Source organism: Tyto alba, unplaced genomic scaffold (assembly GCF_018691265.1).
Source record: "Tyto alba isolate M040663 unplaced genomic scaffold, T.alba_DEE_v4.0 Super-Scaffold_16, whole genome shotgun sequence".
Classification (NCBI taxonomy): Eukaryota; Metazoa; Chordata; class Aves; order Strigiformes; family Tytonidae; genus Tyto; species Tyto alba.
Window position 1 is genome coordinate 17,993,842 of NW_024881278.1, and position 15,995 is coordinate 18,009,836.

Genomic DNA, 15,995 nt, shown 5'->3' on the forward strand with positions numbered 1-15,995 from the left:
CACTGACCCCTGAGGAACACCACTTGTCACTACTCTTCACTTGGACATTAAGCCATTGACCACAACATTTTAAGAGTGACCATCCAGCCAATTCCTTATCCACTGAGTGGTCTGTCCGTCAAATCCATGTCTCTCCTATTCAGAGACAAGGATATTGTGCAGGACAGTGTCAAATGCTTTGCACAAGTCCAGGTAGATGATGTCAGTTGTTTTTCACCTATCCACTAGCGCTGTAACCCTGTTGTAGGCTACCAAATTTGTCAGGCGCTATTTACCCTTAGTGAAGCCGTGTTGGCTGTCACCCACCACCTCCTTATTTTCCATGTGCTTCAGCATAGTTTCCAGGAGGATCTGCTTCATAATTTTGCTGGGCATAGAGGTGAGACTGACTGTCCTGTAGCTCCTACAGGTGGTCTTTTTTTTTTATCTTTTAAAAAATGGGGGTGATGTTACCACTTTTCCATCAGGGGGAACTTTCCTGGATTGCTGTGACTTCTCAAATATTATGGGTGGTGGCTTAGCCACTTCGTCTGCCAGTGCCCTAAGAACCCACCAATGCATCTTATCAGGCTTCAGGGACTTGTGCACTTTCATGTTCCTTAGATGTTCTCAAACCAGATTGCAGCCTACAGAGGATGGTTCTTTATCCTCCCAGTCCCTGTATTTACCTTCTGCGTCTTGGATGGTATAGCTGGAGCCCTTGCCAGTGAAGACTGAGGCAAAAAAGTCATTGAGTACCTCAGCCTTCTCCATATCCCAGATGACCAAGTCTCCCTTTTCCTTTCAGAGGGCCCACACTTTCCCTAGTCTTCCTCTTACGACTAATGTACCTGTAAAAGCTTTGAGCTACTCTTGACATCCCTGGCCAGATTTAATTCTATCAGGGCTTTGGCCTTCCTGACTTGATCCCTGGCTACTTGGACAGTTTTCCTGTGTTCCTCCCAGGTTACCTGTCCTTGATTCCACCCTCTCTAGGCTTCGTTTTTATGTTTGAGCTTGTCCAGGATTTCCTTGTTCATCCATGCAGGTCTCCTGGTGGTCTTGCCTGACTTGTTGGGATGCATTGCTCCTGAGGTTGGAGGGGATCCTTGAATATTAACCAGCTTTCTTGAGCCCCTCTTCCCTACAGGGCTTTATCCCATGTTACTCTGCCAAGCACATCCCTGAAGAAGTTAGTCTGCTCTCCTGAAGTTCAGGGTATTAAGCTTGCTGCGTGACCTCCTTGCTGCCCTAAGGATCTTGAACTCCACCATTTCATGGTTACTGCAGCCAAGGCAGTCCTTGAGTTTCACACTCTCCACCAGCCCCTTCTTGTTGGTGAGAACAAGGTCCAGCATAGGACCTCTCCTTGTTGGCTCCTCTATCACAAGGAAGTTATCATCAACGCATTTCAGGAACCTCCTGGATTGCTTGTCCCCTACTGTGTTGTCCCTCCAACAGACATCAGAGTGGTTGAAGTTTCCCATAAGGACCAGGGCTTGAGATTGTGAGGCTGCTCCTGCCTGTGTATAGAGGTCCTCATCTGCTTGCTATTTCTGGATGGGTGGTCTGTAGTAGATGCCCACTATAACTTTTCCTGTCCCTGCCTTCCCTTTAATCCTGAGTCACAAGCAATCAGTCAGCTCCTTATCCGTCCCAGGCAGAGCTGCATGTCAGTAGGAATGAGCACAGGCAAAGGGAAGAGGCCAAACCTGATACTGGAAGATGTGTATGATAGTGCATGGGTTATGGGAAACAAACACTTCAGTTTTAGTTATCCTTTCCTTAAACAGATGCCCAGGAAAGATTATGAATCAGCTTTATGGAAGTGGGCTCCACTTTAGCATTATAGAGCAGGAATAAATTTCAAACCGCAGATTTGGTTTTCCCTCTTCCTGTTAATTTCTGGACTTATTTGTGATTAATTTATTTTCCTGGAAGTGAAGCTTTGGGAGACTGTCCTTTGTATTTTTATTGCTGTAATTGTCCCACAAACTCATTATGATCTTTATTTAGGTTAAAGTATCACAAAAACATCTTAGAAGCAAGGAAGATGAGAGCAATTCATAAAATCCCATTTAAAATATCCTAAGAGGAACAATGTCTCTTATAAATCAGCACATGGTAGGTGGAAGGAGTTCTCTGTTTTGACCAGGAAAAAAGCTGGAACTCTTGTCAGCAGCTAACTGCGGTATTCATCATCTGGCCACTTCTGTTGGGCTGAGTCATGCTAACTTGAGATTCTGTCAAAAGAGAAAGAATACATCTCACAGGATACACACATTATTTTACTTTAACACTGAACATTTCAGTTCAGCAGTTGAAATGAGAAAGCAAAACAGAGAAACAAGACTTAAGATGGGTAACCTGAGCAGTCTTGAGTCACACAGGAGGTCCTGAGTCATCAGCACCCTGGGCTACCTCCAAAAACCTTGAAGGCTCCAGTCAGCTTCATGGTTTCCCACACTCCACTTTTGTTGTACAACTGTTCTGAGTTCAACCATATCTTTTGGGATCATGACTTTCAAATTAAAATTTCTTCAGAGCTGCTACAGATATTCATAACAATTTTATGTCCCTCCTGCCCTTCTGAGTAAGTTTTCTTGCAGATTTCAGTCAGGTTATTCATATAAGGTCAAAAGATGGGACACAATTCTATAATACTGAATTGTGAAGGACAAAGTTGTTTGTCTCAAATTTCATTTTTTGGATATCCAGGCAAAGAGTACCTTATTGTGCAAAACAAACCGAGAAGGATGAATTCTACCTGTGAACTTTCTTTTAATATGCTAAATTAGAATGGATTGACAGGATATCTCCTTCAACCTGTGCAGCAGGTTAAGGACACATTTCATGACGGAGAAATGTGATTTCAAAGTACACTTACCATAACTACAAATAAGGTGGCCTTTGCCTGTCCCATAGAGAACAAATACCATTAGAAGTGCAATCTAATGCTCTGCTTATGATGATAGTGTGGTCTCAGTTTTGCTGGGCCTCAGAGAAACTATAGTAGTTACCAGTACTTTCCCCAATATGACTAAATATCAATCTCTTTGTAGTTCCAAAACATTCTTGTCCTTTGCATTCACTAAAAAAAGAAGAAAAAAAAATATAGTTGCTTTATACCTTGATTTTTAGGTAAAACCAAGTTGGAAGTTGTACTTAGAACACAAATGGTGCAAGAAAATTAAATGCCAGCAACAAATTTTGATGGCATCAGAAACTTTTAAAGCATTTTCCTTAAGTAGACAGGGATTTTGGTCGCAAGAATAATCATGGAAACATGTCTGTTCTGAAATCACTTAGGTTTCTCCTTTTTATTTAAAGAGAAAAATTTCCCAGCAGAATTTAACTGATGTGGTATAGGTGATCCACTCTGTCCACAAATAATGAACTGTCAAAGGTAAAAGAACCACCAACCTGTCATCTCTTCATCTGAACCCTGATGTCATTACTAGCTCTCCCGAAAAGTTAATAAGCTTCAACACAAGATCAAAGTTCAGTCCTCATAGGATGGCAGGAAAGATCAGAGCTACAGCTGGGATGGATCTTTGTGAACAAGCTTATAAGCTGAAATATATCTGAAAAAAGTTTACAGAATACCAAATTGAATTCTTTGAAGAATCTATTATCTCTAACTGAAACTAGAAAGGAATATCAGTAATCATTTGTCATTAATAACATTTATTTCTAGGGTGGAAAACTGAAGTCAGTAGGTTTTTCTTTCTTCTAAATACAGTGTTTTATGTATAAAACTTTCAAACACTTGTTAATTTTTCCAGCTGTCAGAACACTAGATTGCCATGACGATAACTGGATAAATTTCAAAATTAAAAATAATTTAAAAATGGAAAATAATTGTTGTTGAAAACTTGTGGAGTACAGTGTCAAAAGACTGGATGTACAGTGAAATGCTTAGAATACAAAACATAAAGTAAACATCAGTCATATTCATATGACCGAGTTAATTTTTAGTAAGTCTTAAAGAAGTTTAAAGTGAATGTTTCTGGGGTTTTTGGTAGACAACTACTTCAACAAATTGTGAAGATTAACTGAAAAATAATTGCATACTTCTGGAAATTGGTTTCAACAAAAGGTGTGTGTATTCAAAGGATTTCTGAAATCTATTTTAGTGAGTAGGAAGAAAATTGCATCTTTTAAATATACAAATAAGATGATTCATTAATAGTCATCTTGACCCTGAAAACTGGACTGTAATACGAGGCCAACTTCCCATTTATACTCAGTTTTACTTATGGTATGCTGATATAATGTTGGTACCTTTAGTGTTACTTAGTAAAATTTATGTAATAAATTAACATCAAGTATGTGCAAGATGGTGGTAATTACTTCTCTTTATCCCAAACATCCAAATGCTGAAAGGCATAAAAACAGACATTTGTGTGAATTTTGTCAAGGTGTCCTTGAATGAGAGGATTTAAACCTCACCACTGTTGCTTGGGCTCAAGCCAAGTCTTGTGTCCTCATTGGTCTGGAGGCTTTTCCTGTGAATGCAGCTGCCACTTGCCTTTGCCATGTATCCCAATGGGATGAGACTTCTCTGTCCAGTCCCTGTCTAAGACTCTGGATGTGTAGCTGAGGCTACAGGAACCCCTAGCTATTTAGCACATCTCACTTGAGCTCGATGGTTTTTCATTGCTCCGAGACCAACACTGCAAGAAAAATTTCTTAATTATGAGATTTATAAAATATGTATTAAGAAAATGAGCTTGATTAAAAATATATACATACATCATATTTAATATAAATTATGTGCCAAGTGCAAGGGGATCATTGCCTGCTATTTAAACCTTCTCTACATGCATAGGTTGCATTGTTTTAGAAATATTGATAAAGCTAAAGCAGTGCACTCCCTAGTCTTCAGCTATATCAGTATAAGCATACTGATGAACATACAGTTTATTTCTCTTCCCTTAGGGTAACTGGGATATTAGGATTTACCTTTCCTCAGAGATTTCAAAGAGGAGTCAATTGGACTGTGGCTGTACCACACTGTTTGCATTTTTTGCATGCTCCTGATGGAAATTGCACTGACATTTGTGCGTATTCATTAAGATGGTCATGAAAATGCAATGATAATAGTGTAAAGTAGTTCTGCCTCTCACAAAATAAATGGAGCACATTTCCTACAGTTTTGTTTATTAAGTGATGTCCTATTTCTATTACACTCTCTGTCCCTGTTCCTCTGTTCTCTGATGTATCTGTTAACACCCCCGGGCATCATGTGCTTTGCTTTGTCAAGGAGATATGTGTAATTACAGGTGGGCTGAGTACAGCCAAGGAGAATGTATTGTGACTGAGTTCTGCTTCCTTTTTCATCAGTGGTAGAACTACTTTAGATATCCTTTGACTTAGCTAGTAGAGTTCTCTGGGACCTCTTCTCCTCTAAAGCTCCTGAGGAGAAAAACACCAGGAAGCGTAATATCCTTGAAAGTCATGCCTCAGTCTACATAACTCATTCAAAAACTGCCACTAGTCCTGGCCTTAGAAGGAGGCTTTAAGGTTTAAACAAAAACACAACTTGGGAGATGTTTCCTCAAAGAAGATTGAGACCATCCTAAAAGCTTGCTTCATTTAGAATGGGTGATCCTGTTCCTGCCAAAACCCCTTGTACGCGATTTTGACATTCACTTGATTCCTTGGTAAGTGGATTCAATCTGCTAAATCCTCTGGGTGGAGTGGGACTGCCCACTTGGGCAGCAGTCAGCTGATAGTTTGCTCTGCTGCATCCTCTAGCCAGCACCCTTTCCCTCTGACCGTCCCGACATACTTCCTAGGTTGTGTCCTTATCTCCCACTGACGTGCTTATCTTGCTTTCTAGATATGCATTTATGAAACCAGAATGCGGTTAAACCAACCTCTCCTAAAAGCAATACTCCACTGCAAGTTTTGTGAATAAACAGGACTGTTTTCTCTATAGTCACTTGTTACTGTGGTACGCTCCTCTGCCTCCTTGTGCTGTTGCCCAGAACTTTGTAGGATGTTCTAGTCTTTCTCCTTTGGAACATCTTCACCTGTAGAGATGCAAATCCACAATTCCTTGCTGTGACATAGATTGTATTTTCATGTTATTGATCCTATTTCTATTTTAGGTGGTCACATGGGAAAGGTTTCTGAAGATGCGGGGTCCTACTATCAATTTTCCTTTGCCATGGGATATTAATTATTGACTGCCCTCTAGAATTTCACAAGACCAGTCTATTGGAGCATTCAGCCATGTGATACTTCCATTTTTTGGCTTTTAACAGTAGATCTTTATGTTAGTAGCTGAAACCAGATTTTACTGCTAAGTTAAGCACTTTCTTGAACTTCAGAAAAAGGGTTGGTTTTGACATTTCACAGTTAAACTTTGAAATTTTACTGCATTTGGTAATTCTTCGGTATTTTGTTCCTTCCTGCACATCTCCTAGTGCTTTGCTGAAGTGAGTATCAATCTTCTTGATTTGTAGATAAGGAAACTAAGACACAGACATGTACAGTTACTCATTTCTGAGCTCTGATTTAGAATTTGGATTTTCTGTTTTGTTTCCTCTTCAGATAGCCTTCCTTAATCTAGCATCTGAATTTTATTATGAGAACGGTGTCCATTTATTTTATTTAAATTAGCCTATACTTATCCTATAATTCCAGAAAACTACAAAATCCTACAGTGGATGCGGATGCTATTGCTCCTCAATTTACGGTATAGGATAAGGTGCGCAAAATGACTTTATGCAAAGCTGTGTATGCAGTTACAGCAGATACAATACTTGTTGAAGATAACTGGAAATAATGAACATCTCAAAGTTAGGATGATGAATAATGTTAATGTGTTTAACTTACAGGTGGAAGTGTAGTGAGCTTAACTCAGTGGCTCTAGGGAGACAGCTGTCTCTTTAAATACAACACAATTTAAAAATTATTCTTGAAGAAGAGTGGTGCCAGGAGCAGAGGAATTGGTACTTTAAAGAAAAGCATGTGGCTTCTACAGGCACTGTGTGCATTTGAAAGATGGCACATAACGTAACAGGGGAACTATGGAGCCAAATTGTACTGACTGTAAGGTTGTTGCTCCATACCAGTCTGAAGTGGAGGGAGGACCTGAAGTCAACTGCACTGTGGTCCTGAGGCAGCCATGTCCTTTTTGGGGGTAGTAAATGGGTCCTGGTTGCTGGAAATGGTTTGAAGAGGTAACTGTTACTTGAGAAGGCAATACTGCAATGTGCTGGCACAGGTGAGCTGTAAAGGGGTGGGAGGAGGGGAAGAAATCAGGCCTAGACCCAACTTGGTTTCTTCTTAGTTGTTCATGGAGGGGTGCAGATGAGGAGACAGCAGCAGCTCCTCCCCTAGGTTTTGCTCTTGGTGCTCATCAAGGATCTCGTTGGTGTAGCAAGTAGGGTTTAATTGCTCCTCCTGGCATGGAGAGACCTTGAGTGTGTCCTGTACAGGAAAGAAGTGCAGCGTGACTCTGCTCTGGAGATGATGAAAGTCCTACCTCACCGTTATATGGTCTACTATCCCAGCAGCTAGACAAAGCACAGCAATAACTATTTTATGACTTTGGAGTTTTTCTCTCCGGGTCTCTCCCTTAAGACATACAGAAGAGAGAGAGAGAGCACCCTTGAGAAGAAAAAGGATTTATCACAAACTTTGGAGAACTTCAGACTGAGGTGAGTTCAGGATAGAAACTTTCAGAGGGAAGGGAAGATGAACACGAAGCGAGAGAGAAAGCTAAAAGTGGGAGAATTAGTGAAGACAGCGTGCTGTGAAGAAGAGGGATATGTTGAAAAGCAGCAGAAGAAATTTGTAGAATGTAAGGATTCTGAGGACAGAATATAATGTTTTTAGGGACCTGATGCTGGTTGAAGAGTTGATCAGAACAGAAAGTGATAAGATCTTTACAGAAGCAAATAGGAGGAAGATGTTTGAGGAAGGAGCATGTTCTTGGGAATTATAAATATGAGTGAATTTACTGTAGTGATTTGCAAGAAGTGACAGCAGGGGCTGTGAAACACAAGTGAATTTAGAAGTTGAAGAAGGATATAAATACTGGGGATTTGGCAAAAGAGTTGATAGATGACGTATTTTGAGAATGGTGCAGTACAAATTTTCAGGAAGAAAAGCAGAAGTCGAACATTTATAGGAGGAAATGATTATGCTCATGTTGTATGGTGCAGTGCTCAATTGAATACCCAGCTCATTTGTCTTCAGAAGACTGCCTAATTTTATGAAATTCGGACAAACCCGAATTTAACTTTCCTGTTTGTCAACATGCATATGTCAGGTCAAAGTCCACCTCCTCTGCTGTTATTCTGAGGACTGTGCTGGAGGAGACACACTGTAACTGAACCCAAACACAGGAGAGGAGGCAGCTTCAGAGTTGGGAGGTCCTCCTTTGGGATAGAAGGAAAAGTTGGAAGAAGATATGGAATCATGCTTTGCTGAAAGAAGGCTTAGGGCAAGGAAGGTGAGATCAGCTTGAATGTTCAAGGCTGAGACAGATGCTTGTTGATTAATGATGAAAAAGCAAAAGAGAATGGAAGGGGCTGCCTGGTAAAGCAGCTACAGACTAAGCAGCCATGAAATAGGGGATTAAAGGAGAAAGTCTACAGGAAAATTAAGAATAGGGGCAGTGATTTGACTGAGTCTGGAGAAGGTGTTGATAGTCAGTTGATGAAAACAAAGAATTGATTAATTAGGTACAGATAATGTATTGAAAGGGTTTAAGGTCAGAGGATGGATTAGAGAATGTTTTTCAGAGAATGGGCTAATAAAGGAAAAGAGAAGCTGTTACTTGGACATGTCCTGTGCTGGGAACTGGCAGGAAAGCATATGATGGATTGGGGTGGGGGAAGGTGTGGAGCAAATAACAGATGCTGTGGGAAGAGAAAAGGTCAATTATTAGAGCCCAAGTGCTTCAGCTGTATAGGATGGCCCTTCCTGCTTGGACAGGCCATTATTACAACCTACTGCAATCATGCAAAAGAAAATCTGTGTGAAGTCCTTGCAGAGGTTTACTTTCACTGGACTTACCATGTGGAGATGTACAGTCTAGCTCAGTATTTTCAAGCGAAGGAAGCCTGTAAAACTTGTTGCCTAAATGAGTCTTTCTGCCTTTCTAGTAACAAAGAAAGTTTTTGGTGCTTAAAAAAGTGATGTGATGTACTGTACTTCTGAAGCCGTTAAAAGGCTCTTAACAGCTCTATAAAATACTTGCCACCTCCTCCTGTGCTTTCAGAAAATTTTACTCTTAATATTTATTTCACTGGCTTATACAGAATTTCCTCCCCTTTAAAATATAAGTTGTTAATTATTTCTGGGTTGTCATGATCAACTCCCCTCTAGCTATTAAAATGTACTTGCATTGTAGTTTTATTATTACTTACAAAATATTGGAAAAAATAATTTTGCTAGACAGTTAAATTTGAAATAAATATTGACTCGGCTATGCAAATGGATCTTTTATGTTAATTTCCTGCAAATATTCAAATGGTGTAGTTTTACGAGAAAAAGCACTCATAAAAACAAGTCTTTATGAATATTCACTGAAGGTAAATTTTGAATTGTACACTTGAGCCTAATCTTTGAAAGTCATGCTGTGTGGGTTAGTCTACATAGGTCACTTCACACAACAGCAAAAATAGTACAAGGGACTAGTCAACACTGCACAAATACTGGCTAATATTGGTATAAGGTGTGTGGAGAACAAATATACAAATGAAAGCTTTCAATATACTGAAAAACTCTTCAGTTTCTCAGAACTTTTTATGAGCGGAAGGCAAAATAGATGAACAAATTAGCTGTCAAGACTTTGCTCACCGCCAATTAAAATATTACTTAAAAGCAAATTTTTATGAAATTGTGACAGTGCAGAACACCCATGGCGTTTTGGGGAGAGAAATTGATTTCCTGAAATTCTAACTCAATAGTTCTAGGAATTATGCTTCTAAGAAATTATTTTAAGTTTTAAATTGGTATTGTACTGTATAAAACACACCATTGTACACTGTTTGTGCAGACTAGTTTTGTATTATTGGAGTTTTGGGTAACTGTATTGCTGTATTTCCCGTCTCCAGCCTATTTTTTTTCCTCCTATCAGATTATCATTGTTACAAAGTCAAGCATATTGAAGTTCGGAGATGGTGTTAAGTTTGCCCTGTGAGCAAACTTAATTAGTCCTTCTGGTTTTACCATCTCCACTAAGCATGTGCAAATTGGTATTTTTGAGGGTTTTAAACTAGATTATAGAAAGATGACTAATATCAAATCCCTGATTCAGAACATACAAGTATTATACATGTGGTCTTCAAAATTTTCCAGTCAAGGCACAGACTGCTGTGTAACAAACTAGGCTTTATGGTTTCTCTTCCTTAGTAACCTGCCCCAACATCCTAGAGCAGTCAGTGGGTCCTAGACTCTGCTAGCCATGGGTTAAAAAAATAGCTGGTATGGAAAGCTTTTTTGGATGATGCTATCTGCCATGGATAAGGTGTCAAATCAGTAGCATCAGGCTCCCAGTTATGTCACAACTTTCTGATGCAGGCCAGATTCTCCGATGGCATCTGTGTGGCTTCGAGCACCCCAGCGGCTACTGAAGGCTTGCTTTTCTGACGAGATGAACAGTTGTAACTAAAAGCCTGAAGCATCTGAATTAGGTTGTTTTCCTTGTGCCACAATTCTAACTCTGTTCTATTGACATAATGAATTCTTCACAAGAATTCAATGCATAATGCTAGCATACTTTCTTGCCTGGTAGGATTCCCTGTTTTCATATATGTATATTAAAGAGCCATCAAAACACTCCTGTGACAACAGGATCCATAGTATTTCCTGAAAAATCACTCTCAGATTTTTTTTTTTGTCTGTGGTACAGTTTATATTGCATGTCTGTTCCTGGTTGCCAAGGCCTTTGGATGCTTTCTCATTTTTAACCTCCTGCAGGTAGTTTATTCATTATACCCCTGATGAACAATGGTATCCTTGGCAAAAATGTAGTTGATCCTTGACCTGAGTAATTGTGCTGTTGGTCTGCAATGTGGTTTTGCAAGCTTTGTACTATTGTCTTGTGTATTTGGATGAAATATGTAAAGGGAAAAATGATCTCTGCTGGGCTGATTGTCTTTGGGCATAGAGGGTCTAAAATTGGTCAGGGCTGTTTTCCCAAACTGAGCACTGACTGTAAAGGATTCTATGGTGTGTGTACTTAGGAGGTGGTGGGGCTGTCAAGTATTTGCAGAATATAACAGTAAGTGCATTTTGTGGTGAATGTACTCTGAATTTCCTTTTAGATACCTGTTAGACCTGCAAAGATTCTTGGAGCAGGCCTTGCTTATTTTAAGAAAGAAGTGGGACAGAGCAAAACTTGATTTTTTTTCTTTATTTTTTTTTTTTTAAATATTTCAGGTATGCCAGAAAATGCACACAAGTCACAGTCTAGTATATTGGCCACTTGGTAATTCCCCACTTCTGTAAAGTGCATGCTCTATGACACCTAGCTGTTCCCATCCTGTCTGATGTCCTGGGATGGTAGGTATTGTCTTACTATATTGTTTTCTGTCTGTTCTCTTTCATCATGTTCTGTAAGAACCGGTTTGTTCTTGATGAGCAAATGCTCTTACCGTTGTGCTGTTGATGGTACCATGGTAGCCTGTGGTCTAACCATATTTATTTAGAAATGGTTTATGTGCTGAGGTGTTGCACCATGCCTCAGACGAATGTTTTCCCCCCCCCATCCCTTTGGTGGTAAACCAAGTTCTTTACATTTGAACACTATAGGGAATGTAATTCTGACACAAAGCTACGAAGTTTAATGACTACCAGAACATGAAAACACTGCAAAGTGACTGATAACACTTTAGCAGGAGTTACTATTTATCTTTTACGACCTTAGCAAAAAGATCTGTATTAAAGCAGAGATGTTCCAGGAACTGTTGAGGAGCTTGTTTGATGCAGGATGAAGGGCTTGTTAAAATGCATTAGAAGTTATGACAGAGGATGATTTCTTAGCAATTGTGTATGTTGCCAAATAATTTTGCCACTATGTAGCTACTAAAGTCCAAACATGCTAAGGTGACAAGTTACCGGAGGCTATTTCAACGAAATTGTCAGGAAAGATACCAGCCAGGTTGCAGCTCATGAAACTTCCGTAATAAAGATAAAATGTATAGATGCTTTATATATCCTCAGGGGATGTATTAATTGGCGCTTGTCTGTCCAGAAATACATATAAACAACCTATTGTAGCTCACGCTCAGCTCGCTGATGACAACTTTGCAGCTTGTTTGTGCTTGCTTTGCATAGCCACGCCGAAGAAATGAGGTTCATTTCAAAAACGTCTGAGGGGCCTGACAGTGTTTCTTCGCACGTTTTTTTGCTGTGGAGAGCATACCTATGGCGCTCCTGTTTGTGCTCTTCCATGGGTCCTCTGACTCCGAGCTCCCACCCCTAGCTTCAGTGTGTAAAAGTCATTCCCCTTTCTCTATCCGGAGAAAAGCCTGACCCTGAAACTTGAGAAAAGCGGCTCCAGAAACAACTAACTCGTTGCTTCCAAAGCTTTACAAGGCAGACCTTGACAAACGCGCCCCGCGGCAGGCCTCACGGCCCCCCCCCCGCCCCCGCCCGAAAAAAGGCGGCCTGGCCCCGCCGACACCGAACGGCGGCGGGCTGCCCTCCCAGAGCCGGGGCCAGCCCGCCGCAGGCAGCCCGCTCCTCCCGAGGCTACGGGCGGCTGCCCAGGGCTCTGCTAAATATTTCATACCGCGCACCCGAGCGGCCGCGAAATGGCTCCCCGGGGAGCGAAGGGGGGGGGAGGAAGAGAAGCGGGGGGGGCAGCTGGGTGCGCGTAAAGCTAAGCCGGGTTGGGGCGGGGGAAGGCAGGAGCCGTGCGGCCCGCACCGCCGCCTGCCGCTGCCGCTTTAAAACGCGGCGGGCGCCGGCGGGGCCGCGGCGGGCCCGGGCCGCGGGGGCGGGGAGGAGGCCGCGGCGTTGCCGGGCGACTGCGGGCGGCGTTGGGGCGGGCAGCCGCCGGGCGCCGCGCCGCTCCCCTCGCTCCTCTCCCAGGCGGAGGAAGTAACGGTAAATCAACTTCTTTAGCGGCTGCCATCGCGCCGCGCGGTTCGTCGCCTGCCCCTGGCCAGCCTGCCGGTGAGCCCCCGCGCAGGCATTCGCTGTTAGAAAGATCCACACGGGACAGATGGGGAACGTGGTTTTAATCAGCTTTGCCGAGCGCTGAAAGGAGCGGCGTGAGGTGGGCAGCGGGGTAAGGCACGAAGGGGGCTGGACACTTGAGGGAAGGATAGGTAGATGGCCGGGGGATCAGGCTGCGGGCTCCCGCTCTCCTGCCCCCAGCATGACCTGGGAGCGGAGGCAGGGGGTGTCCCTCAGCTTCCCCCAAAATAGCGCGGTGGGGATGGTGCCGAGCAGCTCCCGGGCAGTGGCGTAAAGCTGAGGGTAAGCACTGGGGGATCGTAAAGGTGAGATTGGGTCAGCTAACGTGGAGCCCTCAGGAAGGACGTTTGGACAGCGAAGGTGCGTGCCCTGGTTTCCTCCCTTGTGGTTGTTACCTTCACGCGTGAAGCTGGAGCGTCGGCTTCTCGTGGTGCAGCAGATCTGGGATAAGCTCCCGCTCGGCTGTGAGCGGGTGCGGGCTCCACTCGGCCTGGTCCCATTGCACCTACTTAGAGAGATGTCACGGCTGTAGCTGGCAGAGGTGTGTAGGTGGGCCTGCTGGCTGCAATTCGTCAGCGGAGTTCCAAAAGGTTCTCAAAATCCCTGGTGGGGCATCACCTCTGTTGGTGCAGAAGGGCATGTTCCTCCCATGTATTGTGTCTGTTTTCTGTGGTTTGCAGATCACAGCTGTCACCCACGTGCGTTTTGCTGGCCAGAAGACATAGATGTCCCCTGCGACTGAGTCCTTGCATGAGTGTTTTGAAGACGAAATGCTACATAAACTCTTAAAGCGTACCACCTGAGGACATTGCTACTGACATGGACATCATTATTTATTTACAGATGCTGTAATCAGGAGGAGCTTTTTTGTAAACATGAATTGCCGGGCTCTTTCCTTGAGGTGTCGTTTCTTGTTTCATGCTATTGAAACATTAATCTTAACTTATTATGACTCCTTTGTGTTGGTCAGCTCTCAGGGACATTTCCCTAGGCTTGAAAATGTGGGAGCTTTCAAGAATGTGTCAACAGTGCCAACTCAAGCCACTTGTGGGCTGCCAGACCGAAGTACTTTTTGTCATAGCTCTGTAGCAGTTGAAAGTATTATGTCCTGCACCCAGAGGTTTTGTGTTCAGGAATGTCCATACAGGTCGTCGCCTTCTTCCTACAAACTGCTTCTTTTAGAAGGCCTTGGTACCTGTATCACAGAGGACAAAAGGGACTTGCATCCAGGATCCTTCAGCAATGCTTCCAGTTTCATTTTTCATAATCACAAGGATTGCTTCTCTACTCCCCGTTCTCTGAGGCTTGCAGCTTCATTTACGTTAACTGTATGGTTGAAACCTGAGCAAGAAGGTGTAATGTAAGTAGTATTGAAGGTGTTTACTTTCCTGGTGCTCTTAAAAAAATTGATCATTGCAGTCACGGTCTTTATTAGCAAGCTATTTAAAATTTTAAAAAGGTACGGTAAGAAACTATGTCGTTTTAAAGCTGTATTTAGGTTGGGGTCTTTGCAAATGTCAAAACAAGTAGGTTCAATTTCAGTGGTACTGACTAAGATGACTGTCCAGTTGCTTTCAGCGGGAAGTATTCATACGTAATGTGTGTGTCTGTTCTTAAAAATCTAAATTTGTTTTCTGATTCACATTTCTTCTAAAAGCTACTAGGAAAATGTGTTGTCAGGGTCTTGTGCCGTTGCTGCTTTTGTGATGGAAAAAAACTGTCTAAAGTTTTAGGAATGTCCCGACGTGAGTTTACTTCTTAAAAACAAGGAGGACCCCCAGATCTTCTAAAATGAGTATTTCAGAGCTATAGAAGAGTGGTCATAGTTTTTCTGGAAGATCTTGAGAACGTTGGCTGAATGAGAGATTGTGTTGCTCCTTTAACAAAGGAGTCCACTATTCAAACTGCTAGTGAAGTTTCACTAGGTGTTCAAAAATAGATGTGGATAAGCATGTTCCCTCTCTTACTTGCCTACATGTCTCCTTTTAAGCAAATATTGCTGTTATAAGTGGCCCTTCAGCTTGACTGGGCCTTATTATAATGAAAAACTTGCTTTTTGAAAAATGCATTGCAAATCCTGAAAAAAAAGTTCCCTTAATCTATGACAAAATGCAGACTTTTCTACTCTTTCTTACCCTGGTTGTGCAGATCCTCTTTAAAGTAAAGCACACAGAAAGTATAGTACATTCCTTCAGGGTATATGTCACAAATGTTTCTGTACTTGTACTCTTAAGTTATTCTTGGAATGAAACTAATGATCTGCGGTGTTGTAGCATTCTTGATACTTACTTTGCATGGTGATGTGAAATATTAAGTTGTCTATGGATGTGAAAATCATCAGAAACAATAGAAATGTCTAGAATCATAATGATATATGTAAAATTATAGTCTGCTCTATGCAAGAATAATTACCTTTAAAAAAATCAAGCTAGTTGTAGAAATTGTGGTTATGGAGGGAAAATAAATTAGATCTGCAGAGCAAAAGTGACTTTAGTTTGAGCTTAAGTTAAACCAGCTCAGCTGAAGGTATATGTAAAAGTGTCTCTGGAGCTTTGGCCTAGTGTCTTTTATAGACAGCATTTTCTATGTAACTTCCATTCCTGGGGTTGGGCTATGCCTTGAGTTCATGTCCACACACACATGGGCATTGTCAGTTGTGTTCAGCAGAGCCTGTGCCTACCTTGAATCAGAAATGTTCTGCTAATTTCCAAGCGAGCTTTTGCAGTGATGTGTTGAGTGAGATCTGTGAAACTCTTTTGTCAGTGGGATAGCCTTTTTCTTGCATGGAGCCTAGAACAGTGACATGTATGTCCTTAGTGGAAATGATTAAGTGCTGTGTAGAAACC

The 15,995-nt window shown here is 41.9% G+C and overlaps 1 protein-coding gene across 8 annotated transcripts in view; it reads left to right on the plus strand.

Moving 5' to 3' along the window:
• The window catches only part of USH2A (usherin), a 428,153-nt gene that overhangs the window by 6,546 nt on the left and 405,612 nt on the right, over positions 1 to 15,995 (plus strand). For 4 of the 8 annotated variants that reach the window (XM_042789365.1, XM_042789371.1, XM_042789372.1 and 1 more), the window contains exons 1-2: positions 12,941 to 13,240; positions 13,830 to 14,509. In XM_042789365.1, the coding sequence (XP_042645299.1) occupies positions 14,025 to 14,509 (485 nt within the window). In that variant the 5' untranslated portion in view covers positions 12,941 to 13,240; positions 13,830 to 14,024. The other 4 variants (XM_042789367.1, XM_042789368.1, XM_042789370.1 and 1 more) reach the window with 4 other exon arrangements.